The sequence below is a fragment of the Dendropsophus ebraccatus genome, chromosome 3 (genome assembly GCF_027789765.1).
Source record: "Dendropsophus ebraccatus isolate aDenEbr1 chromosome 3, aDenEbr1.pat, whole genome shotgun sequence".
In the NCBI taxonomy this organism is placed as follows: domain Eukaryota; kingdom Metazoa; phylum Chordata; class Amphibia; order Anura; family Hylidae; genus Dendropsophus; species Dendropsophus ebraccatus.
The window spans coordinates 11731145-11759008 of NC_091456.1; the positions used below are offsets into that span (position 1 = coordinate 11731145).

At 44.1% G+C, this 27864-nt stretch overlaps 1 protein-coding gene across 4 annotated transcripts in view; it reads left to right on the forward strand.

Moving 5' to 3' along the window:
* DNAH10 (dynein axonemal heavy chain 10) overlaps positions 1-27864 on the forward strand; it is a 117173-nt gene that overhangs the window by 51350 nt on the left and 37959 nt on the right. For all 4 annotated transcript variants that reach the window (XR_011362084.1, XM_069960925.1, XM_069960926.1 and 1 more), the window contains exons 31-53: positions 3909-4178; positions 4264-4447; positions 5033-5167; positions 5268-5420; positions 6733-6921; positions 7963-8109; positions 8868-9059; positions 9153-9271; positions 9814-9972; positions 10851-10986; positions 11077-11199; positions 11301-11435; positions 12885-13101; positions 13191-13310; positions 14136-14281; positions 15063-15215; positions 15353-15613; positions 16846-17018; positions 21848-21941; positions 22650-22817; positions 23587-23775; positions 23858-24029; positions 26179-26382. Coding sequence is in view for 3 of the 4 variants with exons in the window: in XM_069960925.1 (XP_069817026.1) it covers positions 3909-4178; positions 4264-4447; positions 5033-5167; positions 5268-5420; positions 6733-6921; positions 7963-8109; positions 8868-9059; positions 9153-9271; positions 9814-9972; positions 10851-10986; positions 11077-11199; positions 11301-11435; positions 12885-13101; positions 13191-13310; positions 14136-14281; positions 15063-15215; positions 15353-15613; positions 16846-17018; positions 21848-21941; positions 22650-22817; positions 23587-23775; positions 23858-24029; positions 26179-26382 (3839 nt within the window). In the remaining variant the exon portion in view is untranslated. The remainder of the gene's footprint in view (positions 1-3908; positions 4179-4263; positions 4448-5032; positions 5168-5267; positions 5421-6732; positions 6922-7962; positions 8110-8867; positions 9060-9152; positions 9272-9813; positions 9973-10850; positions 10987-11076; positions 11200-11300; positions 11436-12884; positions 13102-13190; positions 13311-14135; positions 14282-15062; positions 15216-15352; positions 15614-16845; positions 17019-21847; positions 21942-22649; positions 22818-23586; positions 23776-23857; positions 24030-26178; positions 26383-27864) is intronic.

Genomic DNA, 27864 nt, shown 5'->3' on the forward strand with positions numbered 1-27864 from the left:
TTGGAAACAGGTAACATGTCTGGTTCCGTGTCCTGCTCGTGACACCGTGTAGCAGAGGGTTCTGCTCAGAGCACAGATACACCACCTGGATAGCGGGTAACGTGTCTGATTCCATGTACTTCTCGTGACACCATGTAGCAGAGGGTTCTCAGAGCACAGATACGCCACCTGATAGCGGGTAATGTGTCTGGTTCCATGAACATCTCGTGACACCATGTAGCAGAGAGTTCTCAGAGTACAGATACACCGCCTGGATAGCGGGTAACGTGTCTGGTTCCATGTACTTCTCGTGACACCATGTAGCAGAGGGTTCTGCTCAGAGCACAGATACACCGCCTGGATAGCGGGTAACGTGTCTGGTTCCATGAACTTCTCGTGACACCATGTAGCAGAGGATCTCACTGAGGGCACAGAAACACTGTATGGTGATGGGGAATATGTCTGTGCGTATGTGGTTGGAGGGGAACCAGAGTGTCTGTATATAAGTATTAATGTAATCTTATATATATAAAATCTGACACAGAGGTGTCAACCAGCACCAAAAATGCTGGATCTGCAGACCAAGGGTTGCTGGAACATTATATGGAACATTGGCCATAATAAAACATGATGCAAGCCATTCTCATATATGTAATGGTGTAATAACCACTTCCACCAGTAGGTGGTAGGAGAGATGCATCAAGTGTCCCAAGCTGCTGGAATAGAAGGGTAGTGTGTGTGGTAGCTCCATCAGGAGACCGCACACACACACATGGCAGGGGGAGGGGGAAGCAGCATCCCTCAGTGCAGGCTCTGGAGAGAGCCAAAAGGGGGGATGCCACGGTCCGCGCTGCACCCGAAAAGGGGCGGGGCCTACCGGGAGGGGGCGGAGCATCTTACTGTGAAGGCTCCACGGAGAGCCACAGGTAAGATTAAGGTGGGATGCTGAGGCCCACCCGACTCCCGAAGGGGGCGGGGCCTGCCGGGAGGGGGCGGAGCATTCCAGTGCAGGCTCCACAGTTAAGAAAAAAGGCGCAATTCTCCGGGCCGCGCGGCACCCGGAAGGGGCGGGGCTTACCTGAGAAGGCGGGGCATCCCCAGAGCAGGCTCCAGTGAGAGCCAAACATAATGAGAAGTAATGAAGAGGGCCGCGCAGCGCCCGAAAAGGGGCGGGGCATATCAGGAGGGGGCGGAGGTAGCCCTGTGTGTACTCTGGAGAGCCACAATATAGGGAAAAAAGGGCAGGATGCCGCGGCACCCGGTAAGGGGCGGGGCTTAGGGAAAAGGGGCGGAGCATCCTTTAGTATGGTCTCTAGAGCCACATGAAAAGGAAAAGTGCGGGAAGCTGCGGCCTGCGCAGCACCCAGTCAGGGGAGGAACATCCCTCACAGTGCGCCCCATGGCACCCAGAGAGAGAGACACTAATAAAAATAAAATGGTGGAGAGGGCTGGCCTGCTACCGACTGAGGGGAGAGGAGTATCTGCCTGGGGAGGGCTGCAAGTGACTGGAGAGGGAGAGCTGCCTATGTGGAGTAAAATGGCGGCCTGGGAGGGAGGGCAGGGGGAATATACTCACCTATATAGGAGCACATACTCACCATTGTCGTCTTCAGCCGGTGGGTGCCTCACCTTAACGCGCCAAGCTTTGGGGGGCGAGGCGGGAAGGGGCTGTGCGGATACAGAGTCCGCAGAAAGGCGACCAGATAGTCAGACTGATCTGGGGCCCTGGTGTCACGTTGCCGGCCGGTGGCGACCGAGGGGTCACAGCCCATTTACATTTATGGTCTGTTCCCTGGTCGCATAGTGGGGGGATCAGGGTGAGTTTTAGATAACCCACCGTGCCCAAGAATCCATAGGACCTAGAAGGAAAAAGAAAAACCAACTAACTAAACATAAAGGAAGAAACTGGTCTGGAGAACCCAGACCTGTGTCTGCCTCCTACTGACACTAAGCTAAACTGGTTTAGCTCAGTGCCTGTGGGCGGGTATATCCTGCTCAGGAGGAGTCACTTCCTTTGTTTCTCTTAGTGTCAGCGCCTCCTAGTGGCAGCAGCCTATACCCATGGTATCTGTGTCCCCCAATAAGACGCACGAGAAATAATTTTATTTTTAAAAAGTATTTATTATTTAAATATACAATTCCGATACCTGACAGCAGTAAGAGTTGACACAGCCCCCTCTACTGCCACCAACATTTGTGTATAGAACTGCAGGGCTTAGATCCCCTGCTTTGTTCTAGACCTGATGAACAGCGCTATACAGAGCAGGGTCCCATTCCTGCCGTGTACTGTATATTCTTATACAGTGAACAGTAATTGCTATCACTTCTCACTGTACTAGCTGCTGGATGCCAGGACCCTGCCCTGCGGACCCTGTGACAGCGCTAGAACAGAGCAGGCAGCCCTGCAGTTCCTTACACAAACATTGGTGGCAGCAGAGGGGACAGGTGGCTCTTACTGCTGTCACTCATCAGAAGTCTAAATGTAAATAAAAACATTATTTTTTTTTAAATAAAGTTATATTACAAAGTAATATAACTTTATTAAAGCAATGTATTACAAATAAATAAATATGTCACTCTCCGGAGTACTACTTATTACCACCGATTACATGGGACGTTTATCGTGCAAATTATTGTTACATCGTTCGAATTTAAACAATAATCGTTTGGTGTAAATGCAGGTAACGATCAAACGGCCAACGAGAAATCGTTCATCGTTCATTTGCTGCTGACACCAAAATCATCCTTAAAGGAGAAGTCCAGCGAAAATTTTTATTTAAGTGTTGTGTTGCCCCCCAACACTTATACAAATCACCAATATACACTTATTACAGGAAATGCTTATAAAGTGCTTTTTTCCCTGCACTTACTACTGCATCAAGGCTTCACTTTCTGGATAACATGGTGATGTCACTTCCTGGATAACATGGTGATGTCACTTCCTGGATAACATGGTGATGTCACTTCCTGGATATCATGGTGATGTCACTTCCTGGGTAACATAGTGATGTCACTTCCTGGATAACATGGTGATGTCACTTCCTGGATAGCATGGTGATGTCCCCCTGCCATCATCCTCTCCAGCAGCCACAGCCCGCACAGCTCTGGGAGTCGGGTCATGACATCACCATGCTATCCAGGAAGTGACATCACCATGTTATCCAGGAAGTGACATCACCATGTTATCCAGGAAGTGACATCACCATGTTATCCAGAAAGTGACATCACCATGTTATCCAGGAAGTGACATCACCATGTTTATCCAGGAAGTGACATCACCATGTGATCCAGGAAGTAAAGCCTTGATGCAGTAGTAAGTGCAGGGAAAAAAGCACTTTATAAGCATTTCCTGTAATAAGTGTATACTGGTGATTAGTATAACTTTTGGGGGGCAATACAATACTTTAATACACATTTTCGCCGGATTTCTCCTTTAATTGTTCCCTGTTATTCCGCATTCGTTCAGTAATTGTTCAGTGTAATTCCACATTGTTCCTTCAGTTGCTGGGATCAGATTGAATAAATGATCGTAGTAACAATCGTAACTAACGACTATAGTTTTGTGTAATATAGTGAACAACTTCAAGGTAACGATAAACCCTCTTATTTGCAATATTTAATGGTAAGGTATTCGATCTATCGAATATTATCAAGAGTTTGCCGAATATTCGATAAATATTCGATAAGTGTTCAAATCCCCCACTTCCGTTTTTTTCCTCCAAGTGGTCGAATAGATTTTTTTCAATAAACGAATACTTGTTCCCATAGACTTTAATAGGATCGAATATTCGAATATTGGGGAGATTATATGAATATCGAGTATTCAAATATTTCACTATTCGATCATCACTAGATAGGACCCTTAGTTACGCAATCTAAGCCTAATGATAAATACAATCTGCACATTTTTGATTTTGTGAATTCTACAGGGTGGACTGGATGCTACAGTACCAGGGGATGGTGGTTTTGGCTGGTAATCAGGTGTGGTGGACTTGGGAAGTCGAAGACGTCTTCCGTAAGGTTAAAAAGGGAGAGAAACTAGCACTGAAAAACTATGCCAAGAAAATGCACCAGCAGATTGATGAACTTGTGACCCGCATCACAGAACCTCTAGCTAAGAATGACAGGAAAAAATACAACACCGTCCTTATCATCGATGTTCACGCTAGAGACATTGTGGATATATTTGTGCGAGACAGGTAAGTGTAAGGTTAGTATAGGGTTATACCAGCTGATTTCACAAGCAAGGACTGCGTCTGATGGAAATTTGCACTTTTCCACTAGTATTATGGACGCCCGCGAGTTTGAATGGGAAAGTCAGCTACGATTTTACTGGGACAGAGAACCGGATGAGCTGAATGTCCGCCAGTGCACTGGAACCTTTGCCTATGGTTATGAATACATGGGTCTGAATGGGAGGCTGGTCATTACCCCTCTGACTGATCGGATATATCTCACTCTTACACAGGTAACTCTGGGAGTATATCTGGTAACCTCTAAGCATGTCACTTAAAGGGGTACTCCCTTCTCAACTAACATACTTATACTTGTAAGACACATCAAGGTAAATATTTTTGCAGATATGTTCATTTCACAGATCTATTTTGCACAGTATTGTTTGCTAGCCGGGAGAGACTCACAGGAGCTCCTTCTCTTGCTAGGTCAGGACTAGGACTCTCTAAAGTGACTTGTTCCAGCCCCCTGTGGATAGAGGGTGTAAGGTCCTTTCACACATGATGATTTGTGGGCCATAGGTGCAGCAAACGAGTGTCGATCAGTGAGATCGGTGCTCGTATGCAGTGCCTTTACATAGCACGAGAAATAGAGCGGCTGTGCTGCACAAATGATCCTTGTATCATTTGGGCAGCCATTGAAACTGACAGCACGGATATGATCTGTTTCCACATCACACAGCAGTACATACTTACCTAGTGCACTACTGCTGTGCTCCAGTATCATGTTTTATTATGTAATTGACAGTGGCCTCATCGGACTGTCAATTATTCTTTGATCACAAAATATGACTCTAGTTTCTCTTTTACTTTTTCGGTAGGCGCTGTCCATGTATTTAGGTGGGGCACCTGCAGGACCAGCCGGAACTGGTAAAACCGAGACAACTAAAGATCTGGCTAAAGCTCTTGGATTGCTATGTGTAGTGACAAACTGTGGTGAAGGCATGGACTATAAGGTGCGAGTGTAGTGTCATTACTTACTATTCAGATTATTATGCTTAGACATGCAGGGATGCTGATGGGAATTTTGTGTGTCCTTCTCCATGAATTCTGCAGGCCGTCGGTAAGATCTTCTCTGGCCTGGCTCAGTGCGGAGCATGGGGCTGCTTCGATGAATTCAACCGCATTGACGCCTCTGTACTCTCGGTCATTTCCTCTCAGATACAGACCATACGTAACGCCTTAATCCACCACTTGAAGAGATTTCAGGTGGGTGGTCCCTTTTGCAGTATTGTGTGTGTGTGTTCTGTTACTAAGAATATTTTGTAAACATTCTCTTTTTTTTTTTGTTCCTTATACATGTTTAAAGGGTATGCCGGTCTGGTAAAAGACAAAAAAGTGTGTGTGAGTTGTTCACTCTGTCTCTACACAGATTTCCCTCCTCCCTTCTGAGACGACTCATGTCCCTGGCCGTCTGTCTCTGGACTCTGTAATGCTGATAGGGTTAATCACAGTGAGGTCATCAGCAACTTGACCTCAGATTAACTCTCCTGGCATTACAGAGTGCAGAGACAGCTGGCCAGGGACTCAGGGGTCCCAGCCGTCTTGAAAGGCGGAGACGAAGTGTACAGCTCACACACAGTTTCCTGTGTCTTTAGCAAAAAGCAGCAGCTCAGAACTGTGGGAAGGAGAGAGATCAGAGTGTAGATGGAATGAACAGCTCAGATACAGTTTTCTGTGTCTTCAGCAGAAAGAAGCAGCTTAGAACTGGGGGAAGGAGACTGAAAAGGTAATGACAACAAGTATGAAAGACATTGATAGTCTTCAGGAGGCGGATGATTCAACATATATTTTACCTAACCAGAACCCATACAACACATACAAGTTGTGTCTCTTATAAATGTTATTATTTTACTGCTGTCAGGAGGCAGGGGAGATCGGTGTCAAGCTGCATCTCATAGGATACACTATAGCAGTGCTTCTCAATTCCAGTCCTCAGGCCTCACCAACAGGTCTTGTTTTGGGGATTTCCTTAATATTGCACAGGTGATATAATTATACTCAGTGCATCAGGTATTATCACAGCTGTTCTTTGCATGGGAAATCCTCAAAACATGACCAGTTGGTGAGGCCTGAGGACTGGATTTGAGAAGCACTGCACTATAGAATATGCACACAATAGATAGCTGAATAAAACAGTAACAGCCAGGGGAGTTTTAAAACTTTGAAGCTGATAATTGCAGTGACTCACATACTAGATCACTGCTTTTTGGTCTCTCATATAGTTCCGATTGTTGCTCATGCGCAAGTGTTTTGTTTTTATTGTTTACAGTTTACTGGTACTGGTTTACTGGTACTGGTTTACTGGTACTGGTTTGAGCGACAAACTTTTTTTTGAGCATTATAGGTGCCTGGGATCCCATTCACTGGTAACAAGCCGTTATGTATATCATAATAATCTTAGATTCTTTTTATTTTACTCCCACCTTCTATTTTTACTGTTCTTATCCACAATTTTAAAATCTGGGTCTACATGTTAATACATTTCATCCAATTTCCTTTTGAATTTGTGGATTTGCAGTTTGAAGGCCAGGAGATTGCCATGGATGCTCGTATGGGGATCTTTATTACGATGAACCCCGGTTATGCGGGTCGTACAGAGCTCCCAGAATCGGTGAAGGCTCTATTCAGACCCGTGGTTGTAATTGTACCCGACCTGCAACAAATCTGTGAAATTATGCTGTTTTCAGAAGGGTTTCTTCTGGCCAAGGTGAGCTGAGTATTGTATCCTTATGATGGTGATGAATTTAGAGATGAGCAAATTTCCAGAACAAACCAAGTAATCCTTTTATTAGCTCCGCAATCTGCTTATCAGCCTGCTGCTTTTGAAATCCATACCGCTCCGTGCTACTCCACCCTGGGTGGCTGGAAAAGCTGGATCCAGACCTGGGAAGCTTCTGCCAGGACTTGATCCAGCTTTTCCATCCACCCGGGGCAGAGCAGCATGGACTTCAAAGGCAGCAGGCTGGCTGATAAGCAGATTGCCGAGCTAACAAAGCGCTTTGCTTTGTTTGTACTGTAAATTCACTAATTTCTAGTGATGATGATTATTAGCAATAATTATTTCTTGTCTTTTACTATGTCTGTATATAGAACAGTATATATTCTCTTTGTAAATAGAAGGATAAATAACCAATGCCTTTGATTATCAGGATATGCATCTCATTTATTTTATAATATTATTATTATTATTATTTCCATTTCTGTACATTCTTTGGAATGAAAAGTAACATTGACTTTTATGTAAGTGTAAATTTTCCTTTTTATTAAAGTGCTGGTGTATACCGGGTCATGAAGTTGGCTTTAAAGAGATAGTTCACTCCCCCAATTTTTTTTTTTTTTTGTCAAATCAACTGGTGCCAGAAAGTGCCAGAGATTTGTAATTTACTTCTATTAAAAAACTGAAGTCTTCCAGTACTTATCAGCTGCTGTATGTCCTGGCGTATTCTTTCCAGTCTGGGTGGCAGGAGAGGTTGTCTAAGGGGATTTGCTACTGCTCTGGACAGTTCCTGACATGGACAGAGGTGGCAGCAGAGAGCACTGTGTCAGACTGGAAAGAATACACCACTTCCTGCAGCGCATACAACAGCTGATAAGTACTGGAAGACAAAAAATTTTATAGAAGAAAATTCAAATCTCTGGCATTTTCTGGCACAAGTTAATTTGAAAAAAATTTTGAGGGGTGAAGTACCCCTTTAAACTGAATCTAAAGCTTCCTCCATTGAGTACTGATGATTTTATTTTGTTCTAGAACCTGGCTAAGAAGATGACTGTATTGTATAAACTTGCCAAAGAACAACTGTCCAAACAACATCATTATGACTTTGGATTGAGAGCCTTAAAATCTGTGCTGGTGATGGCTGGAGAGTTGAAGAGAGGTTCCCCAGACCTGAGCGAAGTAAGTATAATGCTCCCCCAGTTATGAGTTGCAGATACTGTATACCATAAAGACACACCCCTGGTTTAGACATCTGAAAGCAGGAAACAAAAATATGTTACATGCAAATTAAACTTTCCTGGTGGTCTAAGGCAGTGAAGGGGTCAAAGTTTATTGAGATGACAGGGCCACTTTGATACTCTCCATGACAGTAGTTATACCCAAACATACACAGCTCTGCTCCATCATACACATCCAGCTCTGCTACATCAAAATACACACAGCTCTGAAACAACGGCTCTGCTACATACAGACACACACACATTTTAATACAGATTGTCCCTACCTACAGTATCTGTAGTGCACACTTCTCAAACTAATCACATGACTGTGACATCAGTGAAGGTCCTGCAGGCCCTCTAGCTCCCCACTGGGTAAGTTCCCAGGGGCTTCTACATGCAGAAGGTGATGCACTTCGCCTCCAGATTCCTCTCCTGCCCGGCGCTGATCTCACTGATCCGTGTCCATGGCAGGAGAAGGGAGAGGACTCCCAGCAGTCAGGCCCAGCGCTGGATTGGCACTTTGCTATAACATTAAGGAAGCAGTCAGAGAGTGTAACACTGTCGGGCCGCCCTGTCTGATGAATATAAGACACTGGCACTTTTTAGCAATTTTTTTATTTTTTTTTGCTAAAAACTGCATCTTATAAAATGAAAAATGTGGTTTGTTATAATTGTATAGGTTCTTTGTGGAGCATTAATATGTGACGTTTACCTTAGGATGTAGTCCTGATGAGGGCGCTGAGAGACATGAACCTACCCAAGTTTGTGTTTGAAGATGTCCCCCTGTTCCTTGGTTTGATTTCGGACCTGTTCCCCGGATTGGACTGCCCCCGGGTTCGCTACCCCAATTTTAATGATGCAGTAGAAGAAGCTCTCAGAGACAACAGTTATGTGCTGCTGCCAGTCCAGGTAAATATATTGCACAGCAGGACAGAGTATTACATTCTATTCACCGTCCGCTTCTGTAACATGTTTATTTTTTATTACTACTATTATCTGTAGGTAGACAAAGTTGTTCAGATGTATGAGACAATGCTGACACGTCATACCACTATGGTGGTCGGTCCCACAGGAGGGGGAAAGTCTGTCGTAATCAATACCTTGTGCTTAGCACAGACTAAGTAAGTACCTGACAACTTAGCCTTGACAGGCAGCATTTCGTATATTCTAAAGTATCACTTAAAGGGGTACTTCAGAGGACATTTTTTTCAACAGGTACCAGAAAGTTTTACAGGTTTGTAAATTACTTCTATTTAAAAATAAATCTCCAGTCTTCCATTACTTATCAGCTGCTGTATGTCCTGCAGGAAGTGGTGTATTCTCTTCAGTTTGACACAGTGCTCTCTGCCGCCACCTCTGTCAAGAACTGTCCAGAGCAGTAGCAAACCTCCATAGAAAACCTCTCCTGTTCTGGACAGTTCCTGTCATGGTCAGAGGTGGCAGCAGAATAAAGCACTTCCTGCAGGACATACAGCAGCTGATAAGGTTTTTCTTGAATAGAAGTCATACATATCCATAAACATTTTTGGCACCAGTTATTTTATTTATTTTTCCTCTGGAGTGCCCCTTTAAGTACAGTGCTACAGTACAAAAAAAAGAAACATACTGATACATAATTATAGTTAATGATTATATATATATTTTTTTTTTTCATTTTTACCAGACTTGGTCTTACAACAAAGTTATATACACTGAATCCCAAAGCCATGAGTGTGATTGAACTGTACGGTATCCTGGACCCGACCACAAGGGACTGGACTGATGGAGTCCTTTCAAACATCTTCAGGGAAATCAACAAGCCAACCGATAAAAAAGAGAGACGGTAAGATAGTAAGGAGCGGAGCTTGATTCACATTGCTTGGCGCTGCCCCACAGACCCCATTGACATATAGTGGGTTTGGTTGGGTTCTGTCAAGGTGTCTGTTGCTTTTGTAGAGAAAGTATGCTTACATGGACTGCCATTTTTTCTGTCAAAAAAGACAATCTTTGAACATGTATTATATGGAAATCACCAATATACAGTACTAACTAGTCACATGGAAACTGGGGTTTTCGTTTGACTTTAAGAGAAGTCCAGCGTTGCACAATTTTTTCGAAAGAGCCGGAGGGGAGGTGGCTGAACATAACAGCATGCACCTACCTCCCCAGTTCCAGCACAGGGGTCCACTGCCTCCTGCTCCGGTTCCCGGTCCCTCGGCCGTCTCCTGGTCTGAGCAGGGACCCACCTCAGTCGCTGACTGGCTTAGTGGGGCTGACCCGTCATGACCGTCATGACCCGGGTCCCCGCTCAAACCAGGAAGCAGCCAGGGGACCAGGAACCTTTTAAGCAATGGACAACTTATACTTTGATCCACAAACAGTTTGTGCAAAAAACTTTACATCTTTTCTCCGGAGAGAAATTATACATACTTGTATTTACCATTTTATTATGTTTTTTTACAATACTTTGTGCCATTTTGGGCACAGCCTGTACACTGATATTCATAGAGGGGACCATATCATACACAACAGCTAGGGGGCATGCGAGTACAGTATCTGATAGCCTTTGCACATTAGAAACAAATCCTCAGATTTATAACGTTTAGTTTTCTAGCCTGATGATGATCTCCTATTGTGTTTTTTTTTTTTGTTTGTTTGTTTTTCTTAATTATTATAAACAATGGATCAGGAAATATCTTCTTTTGTATTTCTTTTGTACAGGTATATCTTGTTTGATGGGGATGTCGATGCTCTTTGGGTGGAAAATATGAATTCGGTGATGGATGACAACAAGCTATTGACCTTGGCAAATGGAGAGAGGATTAGACTTCAGCCACACTGTGCATTATTATTTGAGGTCCAGGCTATTTTCATCTTCCTATTGATCTGCATGATCTGCAGTCTCGCCTATATTACTGTATCATCTGTGTGTGTGTTGTTTCTCTAGGTTGGAGATTTACAATATGCGTCACCAGCCACTGTGTCTCGTTGTGGGATGGTCTTTGTAGATCCTAAGAATCTTAAATACAGACCTTATTGGCAAAAGTGGGTGAATAATAGACAAAACAAGGTAAAGGCATAAAGTAAAATACTTATATGTATGTACTATATAGCATAATTGTTGCTTATCTTTTTCTCGGTATACTAGTTATATTATCTTATCTGTTTTAGCAAGAACAAGCCGAGTTAAACCGATTATTTGAGAAGTATGTGCCGCCTTGCATTGAAATGATTATTGAAGGAATGGTGGATGGGAAACAAGGAGAAAAGTTAAAAACAATTGTTCCTCAAACAGATCTGAATATGGTAATTGTAGAATTGTAAATAATTTGGTTTTATATTTTGGATTTTCCTTTTTTGATTATTCTCTAAGAAATTCTACTGTGACCATTGGACCAAAGTGACTGGTGTTTACATGAATACAATTGATGGGTCTTTTACACAGGCCGATTATTGGCCAGGAGCATCGCTAGAAACACTCCACTGGCCGAAAATCGGCTCAAGTAAAAGTGACAGCGAGCAGCTGAGGATGGGGAAAACACCTGATCTCTGGCTGATCATCTGTTTAAAGCAACGTTTAAAATTTATCGTCATCGTCCTCACGCCGTCCTGTGTAAACAGGATTATGTGTGGTCGATAACAATAAAGGGAAATGACAGGGACAATGTGTCCCATTGTTGGTCAGTTATGATCTATACATGACTTAGCTTGGGTTCACACTACGTATTTGCAATCCGTTTTTTTGCAACAAACAGATGAAAAACAGATGGAAAAAAAAAACGGATGCATTTGTGTGCATCCGTTTTTAAACCTTTTTTCCATTGACTTCCATTATAAAAACGGACACAAAAATTAGGTTGACTACGTTTTTGTGTACTTTGGGGAAAATAATTGATCCGTTTTTAATCCATTTTAATCCATTTTTTATAATAGAAGTCAATGGGAAAACGGATCAATCAGTTTTTTTCACCCATTTTTCATCCGTTTTGAAAAAAAAGATAAAAAAAGCAGATTGCAAAAACAGTGTGAACCCAGCCTTATACATATGTAGTTTTATTATGTGTGTTGGGAAAGTACTAGAGGTGAGTGAAGCTCTAGCAAGCTCTGGTTGGTCCGAACCCAAGCATGCGGCTGCGGCATTTGATAACCGGTGGCTGAAGAAGTTGGATGCAGCCTTTAGGCTGCCTGGAAAACATGGATACAGCCATAGCCCATAGGCTGCATCCATGTTTTACAGGGATCCCCAGGGCTGCACCCAACTTCTTCAGCCACTGGTAATCAGTTGCTGCACGTTTGGGTTTCGGACAGACCCAAGTGTTCTCGAGGTTCGCTCATCTCTAGAACAGTGCTTCTCAAACTTTTTCTTCTGGAGCCTCACCCAACAGACAAAATGATGCCTGGGCCTCACCAGATTGACCAAGAGGGTGCTAGAGCCTCACCATCTATGGTAGAAGTCCATGCAAATGTAAAAAACTATTGCTCAGTCTACCCTCCATTTGTCTCCTAATCTCTGTATAATATAAAATAAGTACAAAATGAGTCAGTAATGTTCCTAAAGCAGAGATTGTTGGAGTCCGGGAAAGGATTGTGCAGCTTGTGGTCACTTTTGTGAGAACTGCCTCCTCAGCTGGGCCTCACCAGCAACTAGGGGGCGCCTCACTGGTGAGGCCCGCCTCACAGTTTGAGAAGCACTGCTTTAGAAAGTACCTATTTATTATCAGAAATAAAGATGTACTATTGCTATAAACTCCATAGGTGACCCAGTTGTCTATGATGCTTGAAGCTTTAATTGAAAAAGAAGTTGAAGAGGTGGATGTCTTGGAGTGTTTCTTCATAGAAGCTTTGTATTGCTCCTTGGGCGCAACATTACTCGAAAATGGAAGAATTAAATTTGATGAGTACATAAAACGTTTAGCTTCAATGACAACTAGTTATGATGAGCAGGCCCTAGCTGGACCCGGGGAGCTTCCAGGTAAGTGGCATTCAACCAAGCTGGAGACATTGCTGACCCAGTGGATTTGAGGGAATTCAAGGGACTTGATTGAATCTGTGTTGTTTCAGGTCAGCACCCTACCATTTATGACTTTCATTTTGATGGTGAAAAAAAGAAATGGATTCCATGGAGCAAACTGGTTCCAAAATATATACATAAACCAGAGGAGAAATTTATTGATATTCTAGGTAAGTTCCAGTAGTGTTCTTGAGGCCAGAACTGTTGTTAGGTTATGTTCACACAAGCACGACTAGAGATGAGCGAACCTGGAGCATGCTGGAGTCCATCCGAACCCGAACTTTCAGCATTTGATTAGCGGTGGCTGCTGAAGTTGGATAAAGCCCTAAGGCTATGTGGAAAACATGGATATAGTCATTGGCTGTATCCATGTTTTCCAGACAACCTTAGAGCTTTATCCAAGTTCAGCAGCCCCCGCTAATCAAATGCCGATCGTTTGTGTTTGGATGGACTCGAACCCGAACCCGGTTCGCTCATCTCTAAGCACGACCCTCACACAGGCACAACCACATGGTCTCTGAGATGGAAAACCTATCTTTTGTGCTCAAGAAAAATGGCATACAGGCCTATATAAATTCACCACCGAATCGTTCAATTACTCTCTGAAGCCCCTATTACACGGGGGAATCAGCGGGAGCAAGTGTGCGCCGACCTGTCAGGTCAGTGCTTGCCTGCTCCTTGTTTCCCGCCGGCCCTATTACATGGGCCAACAGTGGGCAGGTAAGTAGGGGGGGGGGGGGCGCGACTTTGTGGGTGGAGCCGACACGAGATCCCCTTTAGGATTTTGGAAGTACGGCTATGATTGTGTTTTTTTTATTTTTAATAAGCGATTCAACTTAAATCCAGATTTCTTTTTTATTTACCTTGTTTTTATCCTTTTTATTTACCGTATATTGTTACTTTGTTCTGCTATCGTGATGACTTGTCTTGGCATTGCCTTGTAGAAGCTTTAATTTATTTGTATATTAATAAAAAAAAAATTCTGCTTTCTTAAGTTCCTACGGTGGACACTACACGTACCACATGGCTGTTGGAGCAAATGGTGAAGATTAAGAGACCAGTAGTACTTGTTGGTGAATCGGGGACATCTAAAACCGCTACTACATTGAACCTCTTAAGGAACTTAAACAGTGATAACACGGTAATAGAGTAGTGACCCACTTACCTACCTTGCCTTCCCTAATTTTTATTCTCCTTGTTCCCTTTCTCATGTTCTGTATACAAGTACATTGAAACCTTGAATTACAAGTAACTTTGTTTGAGAGCGTTTTGCAAGCCTGCCGCCTCTCCACAGGCGCCCGTCTGCATCATGTACCTTGTAGAACTGTGAAGATCCTCCTGTGGAATCGAGCAGCTCCCTCTCCTCCCTGCTTCCGGAGGACTGAGTGTGAGTGAAGCTGCTATGCCCTTGTACTCTCCTGATCCTGTATCAGGGATACTTCAACTCCCCCGGTCCAGACATCTCCTGCTGCTTCCGCACACATGTCACCACCATCTTACCTACACGTGGCACAGGATGTTGTATGACTGCTCCTTCCCTCTGACCCCTGTTTTAACCCCTTCACCGATAGCTGCTCAAGGCAGCTGGCACTAGTACTAGCAGGTTCCGGCACCAGCAGGTTTGCAGCCAACTAGGAAGTTGTGAGTGGAGGGAGAGTTAACTAGTTAACCCCTTCTTTACTGATTGTGTTCTTTATTGATATAGAACACCTTACCTACCTTATTTGTGGGTTGTGGAAGGAATCTTCTGCATTCCAGTTATTTCTTATGGGAAAATTCGCTTTGATATACGAGTAATTTGGATTACAGGCACATTCCCGGAACAAATTATGCTTGTAATCCAAGGTTTCACTGTAGTTCTCACATTGTCTAGTTAAAGATCAACTATTTCCATACAATCCTGTGCATTCCTTCCTGGACAGATGCTGCTGACTATCAATTTCTCTTCTCGTACTACGTCCATGGATATCCAAAGAAATTTAGAAGCAAATGTAGAGAAACGTACTAAAGACACCTATGGACCCCCTATGGGCAAGCGCTTGTTGGTCTTTATGGATGACATGAATATGCCAAAGGTTTGTATTTTTAGAAAAAAAACATTTTTTTCCAAAAATTCGGAATGATTTTTATTTTTAACCATAATTTCTTGTTTAAACAAACTGGCTTGATAAGATGGTACACAAAGTAATTCTGGTTTCCATTTGAAATCTAGGTGGATGAATATGGGACACAGCAACCAATCGCTCTGTTAAAGTTGCTGCTGGAAAAGGGTGGCATGTATGACCGCGGCAAGGAACTGAACTGCAAGTTCCTAAGGGATCTTGGATTTATAGCTGCAATGGGAAAGGCTGGCGGGGGACGAAACGAAGTAGACACTCGGTTTATATCCCTGTTTACTGTGTTCAATGTGCTTTTCCCTGCAGAAGAATCCTTACATCTTATTTACTACTCTATTCTACACGGACACACAATGGTAATTTTATTTCTGTTTTCTTATTCAAGACGGATTTACATTAAATATGCATGCAGTATATTACTGTACTATATATATATATATATATATATATATATATATATATATATATATTTGTTTTAATTAATTTTTTTAAATTAATTTTTTATAAATTCGTTATATACAAAAACAACTCATTTGTAAAATACAGGTATGAGTCACAATGCCAACCTCAAAAACATATGTAAAGAGCACAAAGGAGTCACCACATCATGAAAGTATAATGTAGCCAGGCAGTTGGACACAAGCATCCAATAGAAATGCAAAGTATCAAGGGACACTAGTTCACATATCAACAAGAAAATTATTTGTGCAGATCAAGTGACTCAGATCATAGAGAATTTGACCAGTCTACAGGAAGAAAAAGTAAAAAACCAAAACTGCCTGCTTAACCCCCCCCCCCCCCAGTCTTGTGAAGAGAGCCCCTCCCCCGTAGCCACCTATATTGCTTTACTGGTATAGATGCAAACATATAAACACTAGAAGACAAATGAACAAAATTATTAAGTTATGGAGCTTTATGTGGATATTTTACTGGGATTATTAAAATTTGATTTAAGTGATGGAATTGATGGAAGTGATGACAGCAAATGTAACTTATGGGCGCTGTTGGGGTATTTAAAGGGGAATGTATCACTTAGATTTTATTTTACTGATTAGAGTCAGATGCAAAAAAAAATGTTGTTTGTTAATAATCTATTGCTAATTTCTGACTGTCATTTTTTTTTTGTACATTGTTATGGGGGATCTTGCTTGAGCTGTTTTTAGCTGTATTTAGTGACATTCTTTACAGCAAGACTCATGGATATAGACAACACTAGACAGACAAACATTACTGAGCGCGCTATGTGACCTTGAAGAGGTCATTCCACAGGGAGCTGCTGTTGTCTCCTCTATCTACTGGTGTCACATGATGCTGTAATGCTGTACAAATCACTGTACAGCAGCCTCCTCTTATCCCCACAGACACAACAGGAAGTCTCAGCTTAGTTTTAGCCCCGGTAGTGAGAACGAGAACTGCAAGATATTAGGTTTATTTTATAATATAGATAGAAAAATGGAAAATTGGAGAAAAATGTCACCAAAAATTCTTTAAAAAAAATCTGTTTAACATAAGAATGTTATTTAACCAATAAGTTGTTTTCTGATGGCACATTCCCCTTTAAGCTTATTGACCCATTTGTCTTTTACAGCTATTCAGTGAAGACATCCAGGCCATATGTGATAAGTTAACCTCCTGTACTCTGGAGCTGTATAAAATGATTGTTCGGGATCTTCCGCCAACTCCTTCAAAGTTTCATTATATATTTAACCTTCGAGATCTTTCCCGAGTATTTAACGGACTGATTCTGACAACTCCGGAAAGGTATTTATTTATATATTTACTTATTCTCTTTAAAGTCATCAGTTTGTATTACAGGTGTCAGTCTGCGGCTCTCCACAACTCCCATGAGGTCTGTACAACTAAAGCTTTGGCTGTCCAGTCATGATGGAAATTGTAGTTTTGCAACAGCTGGAGAGCCGCAGTTTACCACCCCTGGTCAGTGGCGTAGCCACCGTGGTCGCGGGGGTCGCCGCCGCGACCGGGCCCGCCACAAGGGGGGCCCGCGGGGCCCCCCGATCAATCACTCTTGTGACCGCAAGCATTGTTTTGCTTGCGGTCACAAGAGACTGGCTCCGTCTTTCCCACGGCTTCTGCGCGGCTGCCGGGGGTGTCGCGTCTTACCCCCGGCAGCGCGCGCATCCCAGAACTCCCTGCGCGCCTTGGGCCCTGACTTCCGGTTCCGGCGCGCAGGGAGTCCTGGGATGCGCGCGCTGCCGGGGATAAGACGCGACACCCCCGGCAGCCGCGCAGCAGTCGGGGACAGACCAGGAGGAGTGAGAATCAACGTGGGAGCGCGATGTCAGGTGAGTTAAGTTTTGTTTTTTTTATCAGCCTGTACGGGTGGGGGGAAAGAGGGGGGCATCTATGAGGGTGGGGGGAAAGGAGGGGGGCATCTATGAGGGTGGGGGGAAAGAGGGGGCCATCTATGAGGGTGGGGGGAAAGAGGGGGCCATCTATGAGGGTGGGGGGGAAGGAGGGGGGCATCTATGAGGGTGGGGGGGAAGGAGGGGGGCATCTATGAGGGTGGGGGGAAAGGAGGGGGGCAATCTATGAGGGTGGGGGGAAAGAGGGGGCCATCTATGAGGGTGGGGGGAAAGAGGGGGCCATCTATGAGGGTGGGGGGGAAGGAGGGGGGCATCTATGAGGGTGGGGGAAAAGGAGGGGGCATCTATGAGGGTGGGGGGAAAGAGGGGGGCCATCTATGAGGGTGGGGGGAAAGAGGGGGCCATCTATGAGGGTGGGGGGAAAGAGGGGGCCATCTATGAGGGTGGGGGGGAAGGAGGGGGGCATCTATGAGGGTGGGGGGGAAGGAGGGGGGCATCTATGAGGGTGGGGGGAAAGGAGGGGGGCATCTATGAGGGTGGGGGGAAAGAGGGGGCCATCTATGAGGGTGGGGGGAAAGAGGGGGCCATCTATGAGGGTGGGGGGAAAGAGGGGGCCATCTATGAGGGTGGGGGGGAAGGAGGGGGGCATCTATGAGGGTGGGGGAAAAGGAGGGGGCATCTATGAGGGTGGGGGGAAAAAGGGGGGCCAACTATGAGGGTGGGGGGAAGGAGGGGGCCATCTATGAGGGTGGGGGGAAGGAGGGGGCCATCTATAAGGGAGGGGGGGGAAGGGGACCATCTATAAGGGAGGGGGGGGGGAAGGGGACCATCTATAAGGGAGGGGGGGGGGGAAGGGGACCATCTATAAGGGAGGGGGGGGGGAAGGGGACCATCTATAAGGGAGGGGGGGGGAAGGGGACCATCTATAAGGGAGGGGGGGGGGAAGGGGACCATCTATAAGGGAGGGGGGGGGAAGGGGACCATCTATAAGGGAGGGTGGGGGGAGAGGGGACCATCTATAAGGGAGGGGGGGGGGGAAGGGGACCATCTATAAGGGAGGGGGGGGGGGGAAGGGGACCATCTATAAGGGAGGGGGGGGGGAAGGGGACCATCTATAAGGGAGGGGGGGGGGAAGGGGACCATCTATAAGGGAGGGGGGGGGAAGGGGACCATCTATAAGGGAGGGGGGGGGGGGAAGGGGACCATCTATAAGGGAGGGGGGGGGAAGGGGACCATCTATAAGGGAGGGTGGGGGGAGAGGGGACCATCCATAAGGGAGGGTGAGGAGAGAGGGGGCCATCTATAGGGAGGGGGGGGGAAGGGGACCATCTATAAGGGAGGGGGGGGGGGGAAGGGGACCATCTATAAGGGAGGGGGGGGGGGAAGGGGACCATCTATAAGGGAGGGGGGGGGAAGGGGACCATCGATAAGGGAGGGTGGGGGGAGAGGGGACCATCCATAAGGGAGGGTGAGGAGAGAGGGGGCCATCTATAAGGGAGGGGGTATAGGGGGCCATCTATAAGGGAGGGGGTAGAGGGGGCCATCTATAAGGGAGGGGGTAGAGGGGGCCATCTATAAGGGAGGGGGGCATATATTATTAGGAGGTCACATAGAGTCAGGGCTACCCACTAAATGAGGGTGTAAAGGGGACAATACAGATGTGCAGTGTGTAGAGAGATGAGGATGGTGACAGAGTGTGGAGCCTAATATGTCTGTCTGGCAGATTCTGTGGATTCGTGGCTCGGAGAAGTTCTCATAACGGCCTAGGACGGATGGAGAAGATGATGAAAAGGAAAGAACTCCGATCAGAGAAGACGTCCCCTGTGAGTCACCTGATATATCTGCACTGTAATGTATATGGTGTATAGAACCTGTGTAGAGCTGGGGCCACCTCTATATGACTGGATGAGGTGATTTAGTATACTGGATTTGGTCAGTAACAATATGGTGGTGATGGTAGTGGTTGTGGTGTGGCGGTAATGTTTCCTTCCTATATACTGGTATTACTGGTAATATTGGTCTCAGTATACAGGATTTGGTCGGTAACAGTATGGCGGTAATAGGTAATATATGTCTTGGTGTGTGTGTGTGTGTGTATATATATATATATATATATATATATATATATATATATACACATACAGTGGTACCTTGGTTTAAGAGTAACTTCGTTTAAGAGCGTTTTGGTTTAAGAGCTCACAGTTTTTCAAAATTGTGACTTGGTTTAAGAACATTGCTTTGGTTTAAGAACTTCCTGTATCGGGTGGGAGCGCGAGTGGAGAAGGGGCATGGCCTGCATAGCGGGGTCTACAGCACTGTACTCTAAACACCTTCCAAATCATAGCAGATCCCCTTCAGGCTGGGGCTTACATCAGGGGACAGGACTGTGGGGGGGGGGTAATCTCTCCATAGCTGTAACCCCTCTCTTCCCGGACAGAGAGCGCTGCATGTATGTGCCCACATCTGTACTGCTCATTCCTTCATGCTCCCTGCAGTCTCTGTCAGCCCTTGTGTTTCCCATCCTCTCCATTACTGTACAGTACAGAATAATAAATATATTTGGGGTGCGGAACCAATTGTCTGCATTTACATGATTTCTTATAGGAAAATTTGCTTTGGTTTAAGAGTGGATTTGGATTACAAGCACGGTCCTGGAACGAATTATGCTCATAATCCAAGGCACCACTGTGTGTATATATATATATATATATATATATATATATATATACACAAACACACACAACAATAGCATCACTTGGTCGTGAAAGGAGGGGGGGGGGCCCAAGTTGGCCTCTCGCACCAGGGCCCAGGAGACATTAGCTACGCCCCTGCCCCTGGTGTATATTGTTTTACACATTGTAGTACAGTGTACTGTATAGATTGCGTTGAACCTCCTTTTTAAATCATATTAGAAATATATCACAGCTCAGGCTGTAACAGAACTGAAAAACAAAATCTGAGATGTGATTGGTTGCCATGGCCAAAACCAAATCATTTTGGTTTTCATATTTTTATTTATTCCCCCCCCCATGCATTTTCTTCCATGTGAAACTGTTAAAGGGGTAGTTGACAAAAAAAGAATTCTTTCAAATTAAAGGAAAAGTCTGGCGAGCATTTTTTTTAAGTATTGTATTGTCCCCCAAAGGTAATACAAATGACCAATATACACTTATTACGGGAAATGCTTATAAAGTGCTTTTTTCCCTGCACTTACTACTGCATCAAGGCTTCACTTCCTGGATAAAATGGTGATGTCACTTCCTGGATAAAATGGTGATGTCACTTCCTGGATAAAATGGTGATGTCACTTCCTGGATAACATGGTGATGTCACGACCCGACTCCTAGAGCTGTGCGGGCTGTGGCTGCTGGAGAGGATGATGGCAGAGGGTGGCTCAGTGTCCCTCCAGTGCCCTGTGTCCCTCAGTGTCCCCCTGCCATCATCCTTTCCAGCAGCCACAGCCCGCACAGCTCTGGGAGTCGTGACATCACCATGTTATCCAGGAAGTGACATCACCATGTTATCCAGGAAGTGACATCACCGTGTTATCCAGGAAGTGACATCACCGTGTTATCCAGGAAGTGACATCACCGTGTTATCCAGGAAGTGACATCACCATGTTATCCAGGAAGTGACATCACCATGTTATTCAGGAAGTGAAGCCTTGATGCAGTAGTAAGTGCAGGGAAAAAAGCACTTAATGTGCATTTCCCATAATAAGTGTACTTTAGGGATTTGTATAACTTTTGAGGGGCAATACAATACTTTAATAAATATTTTCGCCGGACTTCTCCTTTAACTGATGCCAGAAAGTTCCAGAGATTTGTAATTTACTTCTATTAAAAAAAAAATCTCAAGTCTTTCAGTACTTATCACCTGCTGTATGTCATGCAGGAAGTGGTGTATTATTTCCAGTCTAGAGAGCAATAGAGGTTTTGTATGGGGATTTGTTACTGCTCTGCACAGTTCCTGACATGGACAGAGGTGGCAGCAGAGAGCACTGTGTCCGACTGGAGAGAATACACCACTTCCTGCAGGACATACAGCAGCTGATGAGTATTGAAAGACTTGGGATTTTTTAATAGAAGTAAATTACAAATCTCTGGCACTTGCTGGCACCAGTTGATTTAAAGGTAAAAATACTTATATATTGATGGTCTCCTATAGGAAAGTATTGTGCCATGAAAGTATACAGTAAAATATCTTTGAAAATGATATACATGAAAAACCACTTTTTCCAGCCTTATATTTCTTGTTGTGTATCAGATTCCAGACAGTGGCACAGATGGTGAGAGTTTGGAGGAATGAGGCCCTGAGAGTTTTCCATGATAGACTGATCAATGAAGATGATAAGACAGTGGTAAATAACACCTCCTTTATTATTAAAGGGGTTCTCTTGGTTTATAACAGGAAAAAAAGTATGATTTTTTACATTTTTTTTTTATTTATTTTTCAACTGGCTAGTATTAAAGGGGTTATCCAGCGTTGGGAAAACATTGCCACTTTATTCCAGAGAGAGCACAAATCTTGGGGGAGATTTATCAAACATGGTGTAAAGTGAAACTGGCTCAGTCGCCCCTAGCAACCAATCAATTAATTCCTCAAAGACTCTTTGGAAAACGAAAGGTGGAATCTGATTGGTTGCTAGGGACAACTGGGCCAATTTCACTTTACACCATGTGTTATAAATCTCCCCCCTTGTCTCCACCACATGTGGTTTGCAATTAGACTGGAAAGAATACACCACTTCCTGCTGGTCATACAGCAGCTATAGACAAATCTATATAAATTTCCAAAAACAGTTGATTTGAAAGAACAATATTTTCACCGGAGTACCCCTTTAAGCTCTATTTACTTCAATAGAACTGCCCCTCCCCCCCTCAAACTGAAGACAAGAGTCATGCTGTCTCTTGAAGAAAGTGGCCATGCTTTACTAATTCTGGATAACCCGTTCAAATTAAAAAAATATATATTTTTTTAATTGTTGCACAAGCCTTTTAATCATATTATACAGATCTAGAGCTCTTTCTCCGATTAAACCGCCTGCTACTGTTTCATTAAATGTAAGGTACAACGCCATATTCAGAGCCTCACTGAAGAACACTTCAAAGCCGACCTAGATTATACCATGAGAGACCCCATTCTTTTTGGGGACTACAGAACAGCGATGAATGAGGGGGAACCACGGGTATATGAAGACATCCAAGATTTTGATGCCGCTAAAGCTCTCTTTCAGGTGAGGGACACTCTAACTTTATACTATAACTTGCATAGGATTTAAAGTGTGACTGTCGTTTATTTTTTTTATTTTTTTTGCAGAAATCAATAGTACAGGCGATTTTAAGAAACTTTGTAATTGGGTTTATTGGCTGAAAACTGCATTTTTATAATGAAAAAGCAGTTTGAAGCTCTCCCCCCTGTCTTCATTGTTCTCTATGGAGAGGGGAGGGGTGGAGGGAGATGAGACACCAAAACAGGACAACAAAGAGTTAATTTACAGCTAAATCACCGTCTGTTTTCTCTTAATTCAGCACTGACCTCTAAATACCGGCTTTCACACAGGTCCCGCTGTGTAATCCTTTGTTCTCTGCTCTCAGCTGCTGACTAATCTCCCTCCTCCCCCCTCCCCTCTCCATAGATCAGACAGGGGCATATCTGATGCAACAAGACACAATTTCCTGATAATGAGCAGTGGATGAGAGAGGAGGGGGGCTGGGGAAAGTCTTGCTGAATGCAGATAATGGCAGATTTGCCTAATAAACCCAATTATGGTGCGTTCACACCTACAGGATCTGCAGCTGATTTTCTGCAGCAAATTTCATTTAAATAACTGAACACAGCATCAAATCTGCTGCAGATCTGCTGCAGATCCTGTAGGTGTGAACGCACCCTTACAAAGTTTTTTAAAATCCCCTGGACTATTGATTTCTGCAGAAAAAAAGAAATACGACAGTGACTCCTTAACATCTCATACCTATGTCCTGCCTTGTTTCTTCTTCCACCAGGAAATCCTTGAGGAATATAATGAAAATAAAACAAAAATGAACCTGGTCCTTTTTGAGGACGCTCTGGAGCATTTAACCCGCATACACCGCATTATAAGGATGGATCGGGGTCACGCTCTGCTGGTCGGTGTAGGAGGCTCCGGGAAGCAGTCCCTTGCCAGGCTTGCCGCGTTTGCTGCTGGATATGAGGTCTGATGATATGTCACACACATAGAGATATATGATGGTTCCAGGGCTGTCAGGTAATAACAAGCGTTTATCCTCCCGTTAGGTTTTTGAGATTGTTCTAAGCCGCGGCTATGGAGAGAACAGTTTCAGGGAAGACTTGAAGAATCTCTACATGAAGCTCGGCTTAGAGAACAAGAAGATGATTTTCTTGTTTACAGACGCACATGTGGCAGAGGAAGGATTCCTGGAACTCATTAATAACATGCTGACGTCTGGTAAGCAGCGCCCAGCTTTTAGACCACATAATTGTCTTTGATACTTCACCCCATGCACAGGGCAGTATTATGCTGCGTTTACACGGAACGATTATCGTGCGAATTTGCGCGATAATGATCGAATTTGAACGATAATCGTACATGTAAACGCATCAAACGATCAAACGACGAGCGAGAAATCGTTCATTTTGATCTTTGAACATGTTCTCAAATCGTCGTTGATCGTTCGCAAAAAAAATCGCAGATCGTTCCGTGTGAACAGTCGTTCGCCGATTTTAACTAATGTGTGAGATAGGCTTAAGCGATCGCAAAATGAATTTTCCATACGATATATCGTACTGTCTAAACGCTGATCGTTATGAAAAAAATAAAACGTTACTCCGACATCGTTAATCGCACGATCGGGCCAATTGTCGTTTCGTGTAAACGCAGCATTAGGCGTTTGGTAGTAAAATACCGTATTTTTCACTTTATAAGACACACCTGACTAGAAGACGCACTTTGGTTTAGACAACTGAAAACGGAATAAAATTCATGTAAATAAACTTACACCCTGGTGAGTGTTGGACTGGGGTATCGGGGGCCCACCAGAGGAAACGATCCTGGGGGCCCACCAGTGAATAACCAGTGAGAAATCACCTGTCAGTCAATGTTAATGCAGGTTCTAAAGCTAGGGGCCCACCAGAGGATCCTCAAGTCCTCTGGCAGGCCAGTCCGACACTGTCCCTGGTGGTCTAAGGCAGTGAAGGAGTCAGTTTTTTGAAATGACAGCACCACTTTAAAGTGTCACTGTCTTTTTTTTTTTTTTTTTTTGCTGAAATCAATAGTCCAGGCGATTTTAGGAAACTGTGTAATTGGGTACATTAGTCAAATATGCCATTATCTGCATTCACAAAGCCTTTCCCCAGCCCCCCCCCCCTCCTCTGTCTCATTCACTGCTTATTATCAGGAAATCTTGACTAGTTTACATCAGTCATGCCCCTGTCTGTTCTATGGAGGGGGAGGGGGAGGAGGGAGATTAGTCACCAGCAGAGAACAAAGGATTACACAGCAGGACCTGTGTGAAAGCCGGTATTCAGAGGTCAGAGAGGTCAGTTCCGACTTCAGAGGAGTTAGCCTGGTTATGTAGCTGTAAATTAACTCTTTGTTGTCCTGTTATGGTGCCTCATCTCCCTCCACCCCTCCCCTCTCCATAGAAAAACATGAAGACAGGGGGGAGAGCTTCAAGCTGCTTTTTCATGATAAAAATGCTTTTTTTGGCTAATAAACCCAATTACCAAGTATCTTAAAATTGCCTATACTATTGATTTCTGCAAAAAAAATTAATAAATTTTTACAACCGTGACACTAACACTGTCCATGACAGCACATTATACCTACACATAAACAGCTCTGCTGCATGCACTCTACACACACACCTCTGCTTCATCATACACACCCAGCTCTGCTACATAAACATACCCACAGAGACATACAGTGCTACTACACCAATATACAGACACACAGTTCTGTTACCTCCCTATAAGCAAGCAGATTTGCTACACATCTAGAAAAACACTGCTCCATACATACTACATGCTACATACCGTACATTCAGACAGACACATATACAGATTTGCTTACAGTATCTATAGGGAGCCTGTCTCCCAGTCATGTGACATCACTGAAGGTCCTATGGTGCAGCACCTCCAGGGCTGTGCAGCTCTCAGGGCTACCTGCTGCCACCTCTGTCCATATCAGGAACTGTCCAGAACAGTAGCAAATCCCCATAGAAAACCTCTCCTGCTCTGGACCGTTCCTGACATGGACAGAGGTGGCAGCAGAGAGCACTGTGTCAGACTGGAACGAATACATCACTTCCTGCAGAACAAACAGCAGCTGATAAGTACTGGAATGCTTATTTTTTTTATGGAAGTAAATTGGAGTTCCCCTATGTATCTTTTAGTTTATGAAGCTATTTTAGAGATACAGACAGAATAAATGACCTGTTTGCAGTAGTAACTGTGCACATGTTATAGAAAGCTGTATAACAAGCTCAGATAGGACTACCCCTTTAATGAACCCTGTGACTAGTTGCTATAGGACGGCCAGACAGTTTAGCTGTTGCAGGTCTAATTTATTCCCCGCGTTGTATTATTTTATTTCTTAGGAATGGTCCCAGCTCTTTTCCCAGATGATGAGAAGGAATCCATTCTAAACCAAATCAGAGATGAGGCAGGAAAACATGGCATGGGACCCGCCAAGGAGAGCATTTGGCAGTTCTTTGTTAACAAGAGCGCAAACAACCTCCATATCGTTCTTGGGATGTCCCCAGTCGGTGATACATTAAGGACAAGATGCAGAAATTTTCCAGGTAAGCATACACTTATTTCTTTATGTATTATTGAATTAATATCTTTATGTGCTGTAAGTAGCATCAAGTACTTAAAGGGGAATTATCAACAGGTTAGATGACTCTTCCCTGGTTTTGGCTATTGTGCACAGGACGCTGAGGATGAAGGTATGTCTCTTACCTTCATCCTCGGCACCGTTCCTGTGCAGTTTTAATGTACTGCTTCATATATTAATAGTGCCCCCTGTGCGCCATGTAATAATAGTTCATTCCTGTGCCTCCATACAGTAATAGTGCCCCCATGTAGTGATAATTCCCCTTGTGCCTCCATATAATAATAGTGTCCACTTATAATGACAATGCCCCTTGTGCCCCAAATAGTAATAATGCCCCTTGTGCCTTCGTATAGTAATAGTGCCCCCATGTAGTAATAATGCCTCTTGTACTTCCATATAGTAATAGTGTGCCTATATAGTAATAATTGCCCCTACTCCCTCATACAGCATTACTGCCTCCTCCATATATTACTGCCTCCTCCATATATTAATAGTGCTTCCTGTGCCCAATATATTAATAGTTGTCTCCTGTGCCTCCATTCCATACAGTAATAGTGCCCCCATGTAGTGATAATTCCCCTTGTGCCTCCATATAATAACAGTGTCCACTTATAATGACAATGCCCCTTGTGCCCCAAATAGTAATAATGCCCCTTGTGCCTTCGTATAGTAATAGTGCCCCCATGTAGTAATAATGCCTCTTGTACCTCCATATAGTAATAGTGTCCCTATATAGTAATAATTGCCCCTACTCCCTCATACAGCATTACTGCCTCCTGTATATATTACTGCCTCCTCCATATATTAATAGTGCTCCCTGTGCCCAGGGCCATATTAACAGATGCTGCTGCCCTAGGCACTAGCCCTGAAGACGCCCCATCTTAAGGAGTGTGGGGGAGAATCACGTGGTTTCATGGGTTTTTAACGGCTTAAAACATTAAAAAATTTCCACATTGAATGAATGATTAGAGCCGTCTGCATATTGTCTAAAGGAATTCTCGACACAGGATTGGTAGATTGATAGGTAATAGCTCCAGGCGTCACATTTACCACCGCCACACCCAACCTGATCAATACCCACCCCCTAGAAAAGACACCAGATTTACTGGCTAGTCTGAACTGAAGGTAGGAGACTAAAAAAAAAAAAAAAAAGTTGTTTTCTTCCACCTGCTTGATGGTGCTGCCCCCCTGTAAGGTGCTGCCCTAGGCACCGGACCACGGGTGCCTAGTGGTAAATACGGCCTTGCCTCTGCCCAATATATTGTTGTCTCCTGTGCCTCCATACAGTAATAGGACGCCCATATAGTGATAATGCCCCTTGTGCCTCCATATAGTAATATTGCCCCTTGTGCCTCCATATAGTAATATTGCCCCTTGTGCCTCCATATAGTAATATTGCCCCTTGTGCCTCCATATAGTAATAATGCCGCTTTTTCCTCCATATAGT